The sequence below is a fragment of the Pollachius pollachius genome (assembly GCF_949987615.1).
Source record: "Pollachius pollachius genome assembly, chromosome: 2".
NCBI lineage: Eukaryota > Metazoa > Chordata > Actinopteri > Gadiformes > Gadidae > Pollachius > Pollachius pollachius.
Genome location: NC_136935.1, coordinates 43,200,737 through 43,221,124, shown reverse-complemented (window position 1 = coordinate 43,221,124; position 20,388 = coordinate 43,200,737). Strand labels below are relative to the sequence as shown.

The 20,388-nt window shown below is 44.9% G+C and overlaps 1 protein-coding gene across 1 annotated transcript; it reads right to left on the bottom strand.

Moving 5' to 3' along the window:
* Positions 1 to 2,717: 2,717 nt before the first annotated feature.
* gna12a (guanine nucleotide binding protein (G protein) alpha 12a) lies at positions 2,718 to 15,619 on the bottom strand. Its single transcript, XM_079729266.1, has 6 exons — positions 14,851 to 15,619; positions 11,813 to 12,031; positions 7,535 to 7,585; positions 7,228 to 7,428; positions 6,001 to 6,207; positions 2,718 to 5,553 (listed from the first exon to the last, which is right to left on the bottom strand). The coding sequence occupies exons 1-6, from the start codon at positions 15,166 to 15,168 to the stop codon at positions 5,392 to 5,394; spliced, it is 1,158 nt and encodes a 385-aa protein (XP_079585392.1). The 5' UTR covers positions 15,169 to 15,619; the 3' UTR covers positions 2,718 to 5,391.
* Positions 15,620 to 20,388: the final 4,769 nt, after the last annotated feature.

The window sequence follows — 20,388 nt, the reverse complement described above, 5'->3', positions numbered from 1 at the left end:
CCAGTATACATGTTCAACTGGACACACAAAGGCATACTAAATGAATGCACTGGATTTAGTATACTATAGTTTCATATCATTCTGTATCAGGGGTCAGCAACCTTTTCAACTTGCAGTGCCAGTTTTACATTTTCTCGTTAATGAGTGTGCTTTAAGCAACAATATATTAAAAATTAAGCTGAATTATGACACAGCGACCAAAAACATTTCCAGAAGACCTGGAATTGTACTATTTCCATATAGTCCACAATCATGCATCAACATTTTAAATGTTTTTTTGGTTGTTATATTTGCAACATGGGCTTACAAATTAAAATGACATATGTCCCATCTTAAAACACCATTTTCAGAAACTCATTCAAAAACATATTTGCACTGTGAGAAATGTAAAAAACGAGAATATATGAGAATGTTGGAACCATCCACATCAATATCTTTACGACATGTACAGCTTTGCAAAACCATGTGAAGGCGATGCACAAAGGCCACTTGCAACAATATTTTAAATATTTTCTTCATTACTCTATTACTCACAACATAGGTTTAAAAACTATTAATTGATCCCATTTCAGATCACTGGTTTCTGTAACTAATTTAAACATATTTGCACTGGGAGGAAATGCCCAAAACAGAATAAAGTGCAAAAAAGGTCGGTAGTAATGATTATGCTGCCACATTGTGCTGTGATTTTTTTTAATAATAATAATAAAAGTAAAATATATATATTTTTTTAATTTATTTTATTTTTTTAAGTGTGCCAATGATTATGCTGCCCCGTGCCAGTGGTGGCATGCGTGCCTAGGGTTGCCGACCCCTGTTCTATATGATTGAGCAACCCATACATAGCAATAAAAACCCAGGCAACTTATTTTCTGAAAGAAGTTATCCTAAAGTGATGTGTTCAGTAAGGAATCTGATTGTTTCACTTTGGTTTGATTGTCTTTGAAAAACGTGTGCAGTACAATGAGGTATTTTGTTTATTAAAGGAATCCTTACCTTGCCCTCGGATAATTGACATAAAGTTATTTGTTTGGTTATTCTATGCTCACACACACACACACACACACACACACACACACACACACACACACACACACACACACACACACACACACAGATGAGCTCAGTAATTTGCAAACATTTAAATCGGGCTACACTATTAGAATATACTATACTATGCTACTAGCTTATTAAAACCACAGATGATTTTTCTTTGGAAGAGGGTTTGCACACACAACATGAATAGTGGCCACAGTATGTTGCTATGTAAGCACACATCCCTTTTGGGGAATGTTTCCCAGAGACCACTTGGGGGCGCCACTCCCTGACCCTCATTCTGGATGGACAAACAACCCCGTTTTGTGTGTGCGCGTGTGTGTGCGCTATGTGTGTGTATGCACCTCCGTGGCCGACATACACAAACAGACGGTGAGACAGTGAGTTCAACGAGAGAGGGAGAGACAGTGAGAGAGAGGGAAAGAGAGAAAATTATGCCATTAAACTCTCTTTTTCGGGGGTCCTGGCAGGAAGTGTGCTGAGTGGAGTAAACATGACCGCCCCCACCAACCCACACGACCACCCAGCCCTCCCTCTCTCTCTCTCTGCTCCCTCCCACTGTCCTCCTCTTCCTCTCTTTGTCTGTTCCTCCTGCCCTCTCTGCCTGCTCGCTGCAGTCCCCAGGGGACAGGCTGAGGAGCCCTGACGGAGGAACCTTTCAATGTGTGTGTGTCTGTGTGTGTGTGTGTGTGTATGTGTGTGACTGTGTGTGCCTGTGCTTGTGCGAGTATTTGTGTGTGCCTGTGTGTGTGTGTGCCTCTGCCTGTGTGTGTGTGTGTGCCTGTGTGTGCGTGTGCCTGTGTGTGTGTTTGTGCCTGTGCCTTCATGTGTGTGTCTGTGTGTGTTTGTGCCTGCCTGTGTGTGTGTGTGTGTGTGTGTGTGTGTGTGTGTGTGTGTGTGTGTAGGCGTGGATCTTAAAATTAGCTCAGAATGTAAATAAATCGCTGTTAACCAACCGCTGTGAAAACAAAAGCTTGAGCCGGGCAAAGTTGTTTCTTGGTTCCCTGTGCGATTCCGGACACTTCCTGTGAGCCTTGGGGCAAACGTCCTTGGACATGAACCCAAAGAATAGAATAGTCTGGTTGATTTCTTGGTTTTGGATCAATGCCTCTCCCATTAAACTGCGTGAACCGGGAGTGACATCCTGTTTCCTGTGACTGCGCTTTAAATGCTGCTGGTCCCCTGTTCCTCCAGAAAGGGCAATTTGTACACCAAAACACTGCCTTACGAGACTGTAATTACGACTGTTAAATCCACGGTATTCTATCCAGTTCAAACATGAAAGGAACTAACGGGGAACATTATTTTAGAATGGTTCTGGGAAAAGTTTCCCAGTTCCCTGTATTGCATATTAAGACTAATGATATACCTTTATTAATAAGTAATATTAACAGTAATTCAGGCCGACATGGCCTCCTGCCTCTCGTTATCTCTTTTCAGCAACAATAACATCGCATTCATGACCTGTCGTTGTGCCATCACACCACGGCATCACATGCATCTGCAACGGCCGCACACAAAAAGGCAGCAAGCAGGCTTGTACAAGCAGGCTTGCATGAGCATATCGGCATCTGACGGCTCTTTGTGTGACCTCACCACCACGGCACTGACCAGCTCCAATCTAAAACCACAAGGCCATATTAGGTTTTTATGTAGTTTATTTCTTCATTTATCAGAGCAGTCTCTTTCTCCGCTGTGTTCGTTTGAGCTCTGAGAGATCCAGTGCAATGAAGAGGCTTTCGAGACAAAATGCAAAAAAAAAAACGCGACAAAAACAAAGTTAGGTTAGGTACAGACATCGCGGCAACACCGGAGAGACACCGTTAAGGAGGCGGTCTTGTTGCGACGCGGTGACTGCTTGATGAACCACGTGACCCGAGGGTCAGTCAGATGGATTACAGTATCATACAGACAGAACAGAAGTACATACACACACATAAAACTCTTAAAAGAACCAAAACTAGTTTATATACATCATCACAACAAAATGTCAGGAAGTGCTCGTCGTTAGGTTTTGACGTTCCCTTCTGCCTACGACTCTGCTTCACAAATGGCCAGCAATGTGCTTCTCTTAAAATCAGCTAGTGGTGGTGGTGGTGGTGGGGGGGGGGGGCAGGTGGGGTTTGTGTCTGGTGGGTGGGCTGGGTGCGGGGCTGGAGGGTTAGGGTCGGGGGGAGGGGGTAATCGGCGGTAGACACAGGAACACAAGATCGGCTATAATTTAATTCACGAGCTGCAGCTTCGTGCGCATGTGAAGCTGTACACTAGGAGCTTTCACATCCCCAGCCCACTGTCTGCTGGGGAGGAGAGGAGCCACAATCACCTCCATTGTCCTGGAGGAGGAGGAGGAGGAGGAGGAGGAGGAGTGGTTTCAGGCAGCTGTTCCCCCTGCTCCTCCATGTTCCTCTTCCAGGAAGAATAAAGGGATGAAGATGGAGGAATACGTAAAGAATGAGTCCTCACCACAATGAAAGGTCACTGATAGACTATTTTGACTTAATGTTGCCCACATTGGTCTTATACTGTGTTGTTCAAGCGAGACCTTTCACTTCACTTTTTAGACAAATTAAATGGCCATCCATCTTATAATTTTAGCTTGGCAGCTCTGGGGTCATTTCAGTGTTTTGATTATCCCCTAGAGTGATAAAGAATATAATAGAATATGGCTTTATTGACCTTCCTGGAATAGAAATGAAAGTTGTATTCTTTAGTATGATCTCAGCATGTTCTATCAACAAACAAAACTGGTACCATAAGTGGTTGGAAAGGAGCACAGAATTATTATAACTTACAATACGGCATGATCACAGATCTTGTTTTGATCTGTCTGTACACAATAGGCTTTTCTATTGTTTGTTTTACACTGCATACCAGTTACTAATAGAAGATATTGGCTGCTTGATTTCCATAAATCAGTACAGCAATTTGTACATGTTTTGGTGTTTTGAAAGCTGTACGCAGTACTTGCAGTCTGCTTTCACAGGGGCCTTCAGGCGTTTTCTTTTGTTCCCATCTGTGGTTGGAATTTGAGCTTTTCCCTTACTGTAAAACGAAGGCAAAATGTCCTAATCTGGCCTTTAATTATAGCGGTTCCTGGTCGGGGGCAGGGCTGCCAGCTACCCAGTAAACGCCCCTTGAATTCAGTTTTGCGCAGAACAGGTGTGTCCTATCAACACTTAATCAACAGGTGACCGGGTTTGCGTAATAAGGGAATAACAAGTGATGCATGGAAGAGCGTGTGTTTAACCTAGAGAGGTTAACTAATACAAACCAATTCACTAGCAGTGGTTGGGGTTGGCTCTCATTTAAACAAAGCTATATTTGTTTAAAGGATGACTAACTGTACACAATGCACTGCATGATTTTGTAAGTTTGCTGCCATCTATAGGTAAAGTCCTTACCCTACAAATGCTGTTTGTTTGTCTGAATTGTTGACTGGTTGAAAGATTGAATGGTCCAATGACAAAATGAGGGTTGGTTAGTCTTTTTGTTGGAAAGCAAATTAATAGATTCAAATTGGACAGAGCGATGTTTTTGCTTAAACACATGTTGGCATGTAATTGTCTACATGGCAGCAATCTCACACTTTAAATCCAGCACCAAGTTCCTCTTGGGAGACTCATTTCAGTGGCATTATCATTTAGTAACATGAATATTCTTGATCTTAAAAACGGAAAAGATCCTCCTAACAATCCTCTCATAGTGCTCGTGTTTTACAGTGGCTACTTTTCTACGGTTTTGTGTAAATGTGTACGCAATCAAAATCATTGAGGGAAAAAAATAAAGAAGGCACAGAAAACACTCAACCACATTTCATCGTAACATATAACTCCACAGATTAACGTCTAGATAAGGCCGACCCGGCTCCACGCCAACCACAGAACGGTTCCACAGGAGCTTGTCCCGAACCCAGGCTCAGGATCAGAGTCCACGGAGCGGTCCGGTTCACCGCCACTGCCCCCAGCCCGCTGCACAGGTCGCTGTGGACATGTGTGCTCGTGTTGGGGCCGAGGGAGAGGAGGAAACAGGAGGAAAGTGTTGCCTGTGCCTCTCTGCCTCGTCGCCAGCTTTCACAGTTCAGTGTGGCTGTCCTCCAGCTACCTCAGAAGCCCATGGCCAAAGGTTTTTGTGCGTGTGTGTGTGTGATGTGTGTGTGTATTTTCCTTTGTGTGTATGTGTGCGTGTGCTTGTGTAGGTGTGTGCTTTCCGATGTGTGTATGTGTATATGTGTGCTCAGATGCGTGTGTGTGTTTGTGTGTATATGTGAGTGTATGTGTGTGTGTGTGCAGATGTGTGTATGTGAATGTGTGTGTGTGTGTGTGTGTTTTTGAGAGACTACTGCAGCATGATATCCTTGAGGTTGTCCTGCAGGATGGTGTCCTTCACGGCGTGGAACACGAAGCGGATGTTCTCCGTGTCCACGGCGGTGGTGAAGTGGTGGAACAGCGGCCGCACGCGGTTCCTCCGCTTACGGCTGAACGACGTCACCAGGAACGCCTGCCATCGCACACAGACACATACACACACACACACACGCACACACACACACATACACACGCACACACACATAAACACACACAGACAAACACATACAAACACACACACACACACATACACAGGCACACACGCACACGCACACAAACACACACACACACAAACACATACAAACACACACACACACACAAACACACACACGCACACACACACACACGCACAGACACACACACACACACACACACACACACACACACACACACACACGTTGGATTGTTAGTTAATTATTTTTAATTGACTAAGGGATTTTGAGTGTGTGTGTCCGTGTGTCCGTGTGTCCCTGTGTATGTATCCATGTGTGTCTCCCCCTGTTCGTCCATGTGTGTCCGTGGGGATGTGTCCGATTGTGTGTGTGTGTGTGTGTGTGTGTGTGTGTGTGCGTGCTAGTACCTGCACATCCTCCAGCCTGCGGGGGTCTCCTCTGAACTCGGGGAAGGTCTTGCGGATGTCCACGGTGCGGATCTTGTCCACCAGCAGGTCGGTCTTGTTGAGGAAGAGGATGATGGACACGTGGAGGAAGAGCTTGTTGTTGACGATGGTCTCGAAGATGTTCATGCTCTCCACCAGGCGGTTGGTCCGTCGGTCCTCCATCAACACCTGGAGACACACACACGCACAAATATTAGACAAACACATACACACACATTCACATAAACACACACACACATGCAAAGACAAACACATATATACAAAGACAAACACACATATACACACACACACATGCACACACACACACACACACACCGAAACACACATATACAAAGAAAACAAAAATATACACACACACATATACAAGCAAACAAACAAACAAACAAACAAACACATACACATATACAAAGACAAACACACACACACACACACACACACACACACACATACATTGAAAAAGAAATACTCACACACAAACACATATACACAAACACACCCATAGACAAAGAAAAACACACGCATAAAGACAAACACACATAATTTAATGATGTCAAGAAATAAATGTTTATTAACAGGGTCCTATTCTCGGCATTCAAACAGGTCAAGTTGAGCACCGACTCACATGACCCAGAGACAAAGGGAACGGTCTGTATTTGTTTATACAAAGTGCCGTAGCCAAGGGAACAACCGCGCTTGACCGGGGTCCTCTCCCCAAAGACAGCTCTGTGTAGAGCTTTAACGTGTACCGGGGCCCTGTTTGCTGTTCCATGTATTTATGTTTTCATGTGTTCATGTATTAATTAAAGTATTCATTCCATGCAACCTCTTGGATCAGACGTCGGCACCCAAGAGCTTCTCATGGTTCCCTAGACTACTGGCTACCGGTATTGGATGTACACCTGGGGGTACTTATATGTTATAAAATATAAACACAATATACATATACATATATACAATATAAATATATTGATGTGAATACATCATCTAAGACAAACCTATAATATTTGGGTGTGTGTGCATGTGTGTTTGTGTGTGCGTGTGTGTGTATGTGTGCGTGTGTGTGCCTGTGTGTGTGTGTGCGTGTGTGTTTGTGTGTGCGTGTGTGTGTGCGTGTGTGTGTGTGTGCGTGTGTGTGTGTGTGTGTGTGTGTTTGTGTGCTTGGCTGATCGGGTGGGTCCGCATGCTCACCTGATCGTACTCAGATGACGACACCATGAAGAGGATTGACGTGATCCCATCGAAACACTGGAACCACTTCTGCCTCTGTGACCTCTGACCTCCGACATCCACCATCTTGAAGGGGATCTTTTTGATCACAAAGTCGTGCTCCACAATGCCCTTCGTGGCCTTCCGGGCAAACAGAATGTCCTGCTTGCTGGGAATGTAGCTCTGCAAGGTAAACGTAGACATGTTTTATATTGTTTTTTTTATTTGCTGGGAATATATACACAGGAAATCATTTGAAGGAGAATGCATGTATTCACGAGTGACTCACCAGTTGCCCAATGCGGTCTAGGTTATCCAGGAAGTACTTCACCGACTCGCTCTGCAGACAGGAAGAGAAAAGAGGTTCATTAATCAATCATGTGATGCATTCATTTGGTTGCATATAACGATGACTACGTATTATGAATGGGAGCCGCTTATCATTTGTTTATCTAAATGTCAACACAGCGTGTAATGGTAACCGTAAGTTGGAAGTGAAATTGAGACATGAGACATTTTTTATTAAATCGCCATGGATTTTTACACTACATACTGGAATAGCTCCCCCACCATTGAGCAATACAGACCCTAAATGACTGAGTCACTAGACTTCCTGCCTTCATTGAATTCTCTCCCTGGCCCACTCTCTCTCTGGTTCCAGGATATCCCATTGGTCAGGCTCCTGTAACGCCAGGGCTATAAATGTTGCTAATCAGCCATGACAACAAGCACAACAACATCCACCAAACCAATGCTACGCTAGGTAGCTTTATTAAAGACATACGCACAAACTATTTATAAATCATGAGTGAGTAAACAACTTGTCAGAAGTCATTTAATTAATTACATATTTTAAGCTTTGTGATCTTGCCAGAAGAAACACGATGAAATTTGTCAACTGGTTTGTGGTCTTGCAATAACCCTTGTTGTCATTGGGAATAATATTTGTCCCATTACATCAATGATGTCTGAATGTAACACAACATAACTGTCATAATTCCATAAACGAGGATTTGAGGATAAAACAAACCAATGGAAACCAAACTAAAATTGTCTGTGATGCTGTGTGATAAATTCCACTAATAAATAAAGAATAACAACTTGGCGCGGATAATTGATGTCCGGCGATTATTCGTTTTTTATTGTTTGGGTCCTTCATCTCTCACGCACACACACTTACACACACATTCAACAGGAAACAGCTGTGTATGGGAGAGACATCAGGGAGGTTGGGGTTAGCAAGGTAGACAGAACTCTCACAAACACACACACAGACACAAACACAGACACACAAACACACACACACAGACACACAGACACACACACACACACACACTCTGTAGAACGTTGCAATTTCCACTTCTACTCTATCTTAATGAATTCGGTGCATTCACTAATTGGCAACACATTGGGAACTAGGGTGTGTCTGTGTGTGTGTGTGTGTGTGTGTGTGTGTGTGTGTGTGTGTGTGGGAGAAAGCAGGCGTTTACAGCCAGGAAACATGGGGTGAGATGTGACCCAGCGGACCTCGTGGCTGACCTGCTCTGTCCCAGCAGTTGGACATGAGACGGAGGGCTGTGATTGGCCCGCGCAGATGTCGGGGGTGGGGATCGGAGGCGACGGGAATTCCCCAGATTTGCACGGATCTGCGCCAGCACAGATGCACACAAACTCACCTCTCGCAAATGCGCACACACATTAAGTACACACGCACGCACACACACACACACACACACAGAAGATCAGCTCTCTCTCTTTCTCTCTCTCTCATACACACACACACACACACAAACACAGACAACATCACCACTCTTGCATGCCCACGTACACACACAAACACACACACACACATACCATCACAAACACACACACACCCACAGACAAAAAAGCATACGCAAGCTGCTGCTCTTGCAAAAGCTCCCAAATACACACAGACGCAGACACACTCACACTTACACTCACACAGTCAATCAGTAATAATAACGAGTACTGATTACATAACAGATCAGTAAACATATATACTAACTTAATTTGTATGTATTAATTAAATTAATCAACAAAGCACACTTAAGTTTACTTAAGTTTTAAATAACTTCTAATACGGAGCTTGAATCATTTGTAAATACAGGACAACATTAAACACACTACATCGCTGTGTGGACTGCTGTAAAGTAGACCTCCAGCTCCTGTGCATAGGTGTGTGTGTTTCTGTGTGTATGTGTGTGCATGGAGTATGTGTGTGTGCACATTTGCACAGAGGTGTATCTTTGTGCGTCTGGGATGTGTGTGTTGTCTATCTATATGTGTGTGTCTGTGTCTGGGTGCGTGTGTCGGTGGTGTGTGTGAGTCAGTCAGGAGGAATGTCTCCATTCATGGTGTGTGTATGGGCAGATTATAGGCTTTCAGCCCCCCAGACCTGAAAAGGCTCACACACTCTATTGTGCGCTGACAAGCGATGCCCTGTTGTGTTTGTAGTATTAGATGCACCATTCTTATCGGACGTTTTTCGAAGATGACGTTGTCGCCGACATTTAGAGATTTGTTTCATGTATGACGATGCAGACATCCCATCGGAAGTGACACCTTTTGCGTATCTGTGTGAGCATGTACCATACACTCACTCTACTAGTAGTATTTATAGTCAACACTCGTCTGGTTGTGTCAGGGTAACCTTTAAACCTCACACTAGACCTAGACATAATCTCACGGCCACCCTGTTATATTTAGGCTATCTGCGCTTGGCCAGACTGGGCCTGTGTCCTGTGCACTGGGCTCCTCCGCAGAGAACCGCAGGGAAGCTTACAGCGAGCTGTGGAGGGCCTTGTAGTGTTTACAGCTCGGGTCAAGCTGTGTGTGATCGGGAAAGCAAACAGACGCAGCTGCATTTCAGATCTGGTTCCTCGGTGTCTCTAAAACCCCAGAGCCACCACCACTTGTTCTTGCTCTCTCTCTCTCTCTCTCTCTCTCTCTCTCTCTCTCTGTCTCTCTCTCTCTCTCTCTCTCTCTCTCTCTCTCTTCCTCTCTCTTTCTCCTGTCTCCGTTGTGACACTTCCTGGGAACTGCAGTTGGCTGTGGTGCCCCCGGAAAAATGGATCCAGAGAGAGAGAGCGGGTGAGAGAGAGAGAGAGAGAGAGAGAGAGAGAGAGAGAGAGAGAGAGAGAGAGAGAGAGAGAGATATAAACAGCAGGGGAAGACAGAAGACAGAGACAGAGAAAAAGAGAGCGCTAAATCAGCAGATTTCAACACACAAATACAAGACTACAACATTTGTGTGTGTGGGGGTGTGTGTGTGTGTGTGTGTGTGTGCTGGTTTCAGTTTTTAACTGCGAAGCCAGACTGAGTTCTGTTGGTCGTGTAGTGCTAGCATGCTCACATTATCATGTAGGGGACTCAAGATAAAAAGACCCACAGTCCCACTTAACCAAAAGTGTACACTGCAATCTCTCTCTCTCTCTCTCTCTCTCTCTCTCTCTCTCTCTCTCTCTCTCTCTCGCTCTCTCTCTCTCTCCCTCTCAAACACACAGACGTAGACTCCAGCAAGGGGGGAGGGGGGGGTTGGGGGAAGGTCAGGGGTGGGGGGGGAGGAAGTGACACCTGCCTGGCCCCAGATACAGGACTCTGCTGAAGCGGTGCGGTGCAGCTGTGTTTGTTTTACTGCGAGCCCAAACACGCCGTATGATTCCACACCGCAACATCATCTCCAAAGTTCATCTCTGGCTGATAACGGCCATAGCATGTCATTACCCGCCAACACACAAACTAAATCAAAACAGTGGACTCGACTCGCGGTAGCAAACTACGTGACCACTGTGAATAGCGGTATGACAAACTACATGTTATGTTATTGAGACACTACTCTCACACACACTATTAATATCAATCGAGTGGGTTGATCGTTTATCAATGTTAGTTGATTAATAGTTTGTCTAGTGACTAGATTCACTATCAATAAACTAGCACCTTGTAAATGCCAATAAACTCTCAATGCTTAATTTTATAACATACTTTTATTAATTAACTACACTTTGATAAGCCCTTTTCATTATGACATCCCTGATTCTTAGTTCTTTAAGCCGCAATTAATTTAGCAATTATTTACGCAAATAAATACGGTTCGTACCACTTTTATGAACGTCACCAATTGATTTGTTGTGAGTGTCATGCAAAGGTATAGACGTACTGCTGCACACACACACACAGCCACACACACATCCAACCATACACAGCCAAAACATCCATGTTTTGGCTCAGTACATGATATGTTGCATTGAGGAAATATCTACGTCTGAACATGTGAGCACTTGTTTCACAATGCCTCCTTTAAAATATTAATAAATATTTGCTTGCGCTGCAGGAAAACAATGTTTTTAATGCACTGTTCTGCTATTTACTTTTGGTTGATTTCGCCAGCAGCAGCAGAATAGATAGCTATCTTTGAAGAGGAACTGGAACAGAACAAACACGCGTCTGTTACACTGCCGCTGTCCGCCACCGTGACCGTTCTCTACATCCTCAACCTTACTCTAACCGTCTTAACCCCCTCTCCCCGTCCCACCCGCAGGCTTACCAGCTGAAACTCGGCCCGCCGCGAGTATGCGGCCTGGATGCCGGCGTCGGCCCAGAGGGCCCCCAGGGCTAGGACGTAGAGCTGGAACTCCCCGGGGTCCACGCCCGGGGCCCCGCCGCGGCCCTCCCACGACATCACCAGCAGGCCCTGCTTCTCGTTCTCCCCGCACTGCCAGCCGATGCCCAGCTTGTCTCGGGCGTCCACCAGCACACGCATGCCCTGTGGGGCGGGGGGGGGAGGGTGAGACAGGGGGGTGAGACAGAGAGGTGAGGCAGGGGGGTGAGGCAGGGGGGTGAGACAGGGGGGTGAGACAGGGGGGTGAGACAGAGAGGTGAGGCAGGGGGGTGAGACAGGGAGGTGAGGCAGGGGGGTGAGACAGGGAGGTGAGACATGGGGGTGAGACGGGGGTTGAGGCAGGGATGTGAGACAGGGCGGTGAGACAGGGAGGTGAGACAAGAAGGTGAGACAGAGGATTGAGACAAGAAGTTGAGAAGGGGATGTAAGACAGGGTGGTAAGACCGGGAGGTGAGACAAGATGGCGAGACAGGTAGGTGAGAAAGGGAGTGAGACAGGGGTTAAGACATATAAAACCTTAATATAATAATACAACCTAGTCGTACAGTACATAACTTGTTGTAGTTATTGCTCTCTGTCTGCCCTGTAAACATCCTGGCTGTGAAACTAGCACCAGTGGTGATTCCAAGGGAACGAAGGAAAGTTTATGAGAATAAGTTGTTCTCATAAATTTTTCAAACACAGCAAACATTATAAATATATTTTGCACAGAATCTGTCCCCATTTTCTGAACGGTAAATGTTCAATGAAATATGATTATCTGTCTCGTGCATCACAATCAATGCTATTGACACAGACACTGTAGCGATGTCAAACACACTGAGAAACACACAGACACACACACACACACACACACACAAACACACATCTGCCACACACTGTCACCATATGTTCTGCTGATTTTTTCCAAAGTACAGATTACAGTAAGTGTCCCTGGTTTCCCTGCAGAGGAGATACGTGTTGATTAGACTGATCAGTTTGGGTGGTCCCATGTGTAGCGATCTATCTAACCCATAGTCTCATAGACCCACTCTCTGATCTTTATTGACAGTCTTGTTCTCACCCTGCTCCTAATCATCTACATCAGTGGTTTTTTTCACAACCAGCCCATGACCCTACTTGTGAGTCTGCATATATTTTGTGACCTCAACTTCTGACATTCTAGCACATCTGCTTCCAAGCAAATAAGTTTAGCATCTGCTCGTTATATCAATGCCCAAAAAAACCGATGGTGCATTGCACCACAATCGATTAATACTTCCCTCATGGCTACGAAGATTCATTAGGGGCATCTATATACAGAACATTTATCAGACCTGTCAAACCCTATTTAAATATCCATCAAATATCCAACAGCTTGTCTAAGTCACCAAACTCCTGCAACCCCGTATGCATATCCGGCAACCCCAAATGGGGTCCCGGCACCTAGGTTGGGAACCACTTCGTCCACTGGGTGTCTGTCTGCACAACTTCCATTAGTCCAAAAACTCCACTCCTCTCTCCTCAGCCTGAGACCAGGCAAGGAAGGAAGCCCAGCAAGGTCAGCAGAACACCAACCACCCCACGATAGTGCACTTAGCATTACCAATAACATGTGACGAGCTGTGTGCTAGTTTGCGTGCACATGCAATGATATTGAATAGATATTCTAGATGTGTTGTGTGTGTGCGCATTTGCGTGTGTGTTTGCGTGTGCGTGTGTGCGTGCATGAGTGTGGGTGTGCGCATTTGCGTGTGTGTGTTTGCGTGTGTGTGTGTGTTTGTGTGTGTGTGTGTGTGTGTGTGTGGGGGGGGGGGGGGGGGGGGGGGGGGGGTCTGCGTGTGTGTGGGAAGTGCCTTAATGACCAAATGGTGCAAGTCTAAATCTGACCTTTCCAATCCTTTTCCCCCTACATTAAAGCCATAGTGTATGTCCAAATGTATCTGTCATCCCAGCATTTTCCGAATAAACATAACATATTATAACAATAATACAGTTATCAGTTGGTGTGGGCCTTGCTGACCCTGCTCACGTCATGCTGATACATCAGCAGCAGGCCAGTAGCGCAGGAACATGGGTGACCGTCGCTGACCCACAATGCCGAGCTGTGTTCCTCCTATACTGTAAACACGGCGCTCTGTTACAGAGTTTACTGGCCTGGCTTTAGACCTCTGCTCTTTAACTTATGACACATTGCTGTCTGTCTGCCTGTCAGGCTGCCTATCTATCTTATGTCTGCCTGTATGTTTGTGTGTCTGTCTACCATCCTGTATGTCTTTTTGTCTCTATTTATGTCGGCCTGTTTCTTTTGACTGTCTGCCTGTCTTGTTTCCGTCTTTCTGTCTGTCTGCTTGCCTGTCTAGGGAGGATAGGAAACGGAGCAGAGACACTGTGCTGTCTTACATTATGTGTGTTGTTGAGAGAAGTTCAAGCTGGTGTTCAGAGACTGCCTGGTTTTGATGACTGATGTCATATCCTGTGATTATGCTGCGTTTTTGTGGTGTTTGTGAAATATTGCAAGTGAGCAACATGATTAGCTGGCCATTAGCTGTGTGACAGGACGGATGTAGCATGCTCATCCCTCGGGAATAGCATTGAATTGCCAAGTTGCTCAAATCTGGCCCCACCAGAATACTACGTTTAAGGTACATCATAGGATAATGTTCTTAAATATTATAGTTTAATCAGTAATGGGATTTTTTGTATGCTTTAAGCCAACTTATTTGTGTGTGTGTGTGTGTGTGTGTGTGTGTCTGTGTGTGTGTGTGTGTGTGTGTGTGCGTGTGTGTGTGGGTGTGTGCGTGCGTGCGTTTGCGCGTGGTGGTGGTGGGGGGGTATCAGAAGAAAACATTTACAAACATCTCATGAATCCCCTTTTTGTAATTGGGGCCTTGAAATGTTTTCCAGTGACAAAATGTCAAAGATGCAATCCTGACGTCAGCAAGCAACTTGTAGGCCTTCATCTTAGCGTTCATTCTTCTTACCTTTATTATATTTTCATAGATAGTGTCCCGAAAATCCAGGAGCGCTTTTTTGTCAAACTCTTTCCCGTTGATGATGCGCATCTGTTTGAGAAACGTTGACTTTCCACTCTCCCCTGCCCCGAGGAGGAGAATCTTCACTAGCCGTCGAACAGCCCTCCGCTCCCGGGCAAGCATAGCGTCTATCTCCCTACTCCTCCGCCGTGCTTCCCGCTCCTGAGCCGCGTCCCTCTCGCTGGTACTTTGTTTGCCGCCACCCGGCTCCCGGCTCGCTTCGGCCGGGAGTAGACATCGGCTCAGAGACCGGACCACTCCCGACATGGTCGTTGAGAAGTTTGTCAAAAGTTTATCTTAAAAGGTTGTCATTGTAGAGTGTGATGAACTATCATCGAAAAACCTTCGGGGGTTGATACAATCCAGCGAATGATGTTTAGGAGTTTAGCGGAATAGATCGACTAAGCGGTATTTAGGTTCTTACCGAGTGGATCCGTTATCTGGCATTCTCAGCTCATCGTTGAGGAGATAGCTCGTGTCCATCTTGGTTAGGCTGTCTCGATCCGTCTGTCTTTAAAGCAATTACAAAAAGGACGAGAGCAAGAAATCCTTCAACCTCGTTTTCTAAAAATCAAAGCGTGGTAGGAATCGCCTTCAAAGTTGAAATCGGTAAACACTGGACAGTCCTTCTTGAATATTCATGGGTGTTCAGTCTGGGAAAACGCAATCGAAATGGAAATCGAAAGCCTAGGGTAGTTCGGAGTCGTGTACAGCCTCCCAAATGCTGTGGTTTCTGAACTTGGGAAGAGGGCAAGAGCGGCTCCTCTGGCTGGCCGGTGGGACGCTCACATTGCGGGGGCTTCTTGTGATAAACTATCGGTCGCCACCAGAGGGCGCTAAACGACCAGGCGCCCCCGACTTACACAAGGAGGCCCCTTTAACCACATCAACCAAGGAGAGATTTAAATAAAATGGGCATACTTTATAGCAACAGAATAAAAGCTACAGAATAAATATACCACATGTGTACATCATCATAAACGTTGACATCAGATAGACTATGTTATTTGGCATCTCGTCTACTGTAGTGGGGTTGTTTCAAATGCCAACACACAAAGAGCCTATTTGATTGTGATTTTCAGATGGTAGTCATTAAAAACAGTAAAATGTATGATACGCTGATACCACTAGTGACAGAATAAGTCAAGTCTATGTCCTGTTAGAACCAAGTCAACGTTGAATTGTCAAGTCAACGTGACTAAAATGCCTGCCTTTATTCCTCCATTTATGAATTTTCGTACAGTTTCGTATATGTTATGGTAGGGGGCGCTGCAACATTATAATCCAACAGGTAGGCGCTCTGCAAATTCAGAGCGGTTAGTAGGGAATGGATTGGACAACACATAACTCATACTTTTTCTTTCATTTCACACACACACACACACACACACACACACACACACACACACACACACACACACACACACACACACACACACACACACACACACGTGTGTTGTTGATGTTGGCGTTAACTGCAACATGTAGTAAGGAAACATAAACACTTTTTTTTTTTTCGGGTTGCTAAAACCTAAAAAGATATAAACGTAATAGATGTTCAGTCAGACAGAAAGATCTATATTCCACCCCACTAATGGATGTTCTGCAAGTTGAAGCATTGCATTTACGGGAAATTATTTGCATGGAGCAGCACAAGGGCTAGCCATTGCTATGCCCTTTTCTTTAGGAAATGAGTGCAGCCAATGCCAGACACACCAACGGACCCGTCTCATGTAATTAGCCTAAAAGCCTTTTTCATCAGTACTTACATCAGACATACAAACACACTCTCTCTCTCTCAGATATACACACACACACAAACAAAAAAACGCACACACACACACACACACACACACACACACACACACACACACACACACTGACACACACACACACACAAACACACATTAATGGACACCACGTCTGTTTGTAATCACTAATATCCAACATTCACCCCTTAACATCGACAGAAACAGCAGCTGTGTGATAGCATCGTCGCCTTGGTGTTGGTGTTATTTATATGCTAATGCTACTAGAAGGGCATGGCAAGCACCCAGCGCTTGCCATGCGCACACAGTGGTTCTGTGCGTGTTTGCACGCGTGTGTGTTTGTGGTGCATGTATGTGGGTGTCTAAACGTGTGTGGGTGTGCGTACATGTGTGTGTGTGCGTGTGTTGGTGTGTTAGTGTGTTTGTGTACGTACACGTGTATGTGTGTGTGGATGTGTACGTGTATATTCATGTGTGTGTGTGTGTGTGTTTGTGTGTGTGAGAGTGAGCGGAAGAGGAGAGAGAGAGAGCTGAGTCTCTTGCCAAATCACAGGTGGCTGAGGAGGAGGATGTTGAAGTGGTATCTTGTCTTCCTGAGAACCTCCCTGACAAGCCATCGCTCTCCATCCTCTCTGGAGCTGTGTTTCGCCTTCTCCTGCATGTTGCAGGCCCTCCTTCGCTGTGGCCAAATCATTGCTATTCACACACGCTGCCCGGCCTCTCTCAGAAGTCTTGGCAACAAAGCACAAAGTTTTGTACCTGAGGAAAATGATGAATGCCGTGCGTCAGCAGTGATCCTCCTCTAAATAGTGTTGCATGACACTCTCCTTTCTGCTGATTAGTCTGGAAGCAGTGGACTCTGGCACATACACACACACACAAGCAGACACGCACGCACACACACACACACACACACACACACACACACACACACAGACTCAAACTAGTGGAAGTGAAATAGCAGCCTGCTGGGACCAGGGTTTCGTCAAGAGGTGGGATTTAAATTCTGCACGCGATGACCTCAGAGATTTATATTCCCTCCCTCTCTCTTGTCACTCGGACCCGTGATTCATCAATCGGACCAGGGTCGGTGAAGCAGGCTGTTCCAGTTTACCCTCCAGGGAAGACCTAGGCTGGAGCCAATGCGCTATTCTACAATGTTTATAAAATCGTTAAACTAAATTCCACGAAAAGTGTATTGGGGCTTTTATTGGTTTGATGCAATTTATTCATGTCATTCCCCGCAAAGGTTCATTGAAAATGGTTTGGTAGCAATTAAAGACAACATTTAGTTATTGTCTCACAAATTAAATTAAATAAACACCATTTGTAAAGTGAATTGAATTGTCTTTGCTGTGGAAAAGTGAAAGAAAGTAATGGGTTCTTTCAAATATTAATTACTGATATAAAACTTGATATTTCGGAGTAATATTTTATTCTCTGATAACCGTTCATTGTCTGGGGTCCTGTAAACCACCACTCGGAGTGCATGGCAATACAGCAGCCTGTTCGATTCCCACTGGGAGGGGGTCACTCACGCTAAGAAGGAGTGTGCTCACGGTGATGTGATACAAGACCATGGATAAAAGCATCTTTAATTCAATATAGTCAACAATGTAGCATGTACTAATGTGGCAATGTCATAAGTGCTTTTATTAGTTAACAGTGTTTGTAGCAATGTATGAGTGCTTTTACTAGTTAACAGTGTATGTAGCGATGTAATGAGTACTTTGATTGGTTAATTGTGTAGCATGTTGCTTAGTCTATCTTATATAGAAATAAACGTTGCCCATCTCGTGAGTATTAATTATTGATACAATATCAAATAGGTGTAATATAAATGAATATAAGTAATTTATAAGACACTTTTTTATTCAAAGAAACCTCTAAGGGAGGTCGAGAACAAACAAAACATCTCCACAGCCGTTTTTCTCCCAAGAAATATTGAGGTAAAATAAACATGTCTCAGTACCTTTTCCTAATTGGTGCCCAATAGTTTTATCTCGAGACACAGGCACATTGCACATCACATCGAGTTCAACTGTATGGCTAACAACCCCAAAGTGTGCATGTGGGTCTGAGAGATGCTCAGTATGAACATACTGGGGGATACAAGATGTCTGAGCCTGGAGCTACACCACTGCACCCACAAGCAGATGGGGTCAGGGAGAGGTGGAGGGGAGGGAGGGATGAAGTCCTGGGTGTGAGAGGCAGGGGAATGGGGGGGGGGGGGGAGAGAGAGAGAGAGAAAGATAGGTGGTGGAGAGATTTTTGAAGGAGAACGAGAGAGTGATAGGTCAAACTATAAATGTGTTACTTTCACCTCTGCAAGTGTGAGAAAAAGACCTGCTGCTGCTTTTTGTCCCCCGTTTGGTGTGGTGTATACACAACATACAAAAAAACACTGCACACACTTGAACTCATATAGCAATACATGCTTGCCGCACTCCGACACACAAAATGTGCATTAAAAAAACATACGCAATAAGCATGGGCATATACATCAACAAGATACATTCATACCAATAACAGTAAGTGAATTATCCAGTACATCATTGAAATAAAGTGTGTGTGTGTGTGTGTGTTTGTGTGTGTGTATGTGTGTGTGTGTGTGTGTGTGTGTGTGTGTGTGTGTGTGTGTGGATGTTTGCGTATGTGTTTGTGTGAGTGTGTATGTGTTTGGATGTGTGTTTGTGTGTGTGTATGTTTGTGTGTGTATGTTTGCGAATGTGTTTGTGTGCGTGTGTATGTGTTTGGGTGCGTGTGTATGTGTGTGTGTGTTTGTGTGTGTGTGTGTGTGTGTGTGTGTGTTTGCGTATGTGTCTGTGTGCGTGTGTATGTGTTTGGGTGTGTGTGTATGTGTGTGTGTGTGTTTGTGTGTGTGTGTGTGTGTGTGTGTGCGTGTGTGTGTGTGTTTGTGTATCCACACAGTCTTGCTTACCGTCACTCGTCCATTGCTCTCTGTTAGATGATATTGGTATGTCTAAAATATTGCCCTCTCTCTTAGTCCTTTTCATGGTCTGATTCTCTCCCCATCTTGCCAGGTGTGTTTGTGTGTATGTGTGTTTTGTGTGTGTGTGTGTGTGTGTGTGTGTTATGGTTGCAACGTACAATTCCATGTGTGTTGATTCAACCTTTATCTAAAATAGCATCTTCCTCGTTGTGCTCCTCATTACTTTGTGTGTGTGTGTGTGTGTGTGTGTGTGTGTGTGTGTGTGTGTGTGTGAGATGTGTACGTGTATGTGTGTGTGAATTGCCGGAAACTATCATTTGGGAAAACCAATTACCACAGGTAAATAACATAACCCTGCGGTGTAAGATGTAGTCAAACAATGAGATTATATAGAGAGAAATCTTCCATGACACACACATACACGCGCGCACACACACACACACACACACATGTCACAGCCCCCCCCCCCGCGCCCCCCGAGAGTGAGCGTAATTACGAGGATGTTCTGGAAAGGTTTGATAACTAATAAAACACAAATTCCTGAAGAAAATCTGTGTGAGAAAATTAAATCATTTTGGAGCTGAAAAGTTAATTAAAATACGCCAATGTTTGTTATCTGGGGCCCCTAGACGGGAGATGGGTACGAACAAAATGAGAGCAAAGTAAGCAGAAGACAGAGAGAGAGAGGGAGAGAGAGACAGAGAGAGAGAGAGAGAGACAGAGAGAGAGAGAGAGAGAGAGAGAGAGAGACAGAGAGAGAGAGAG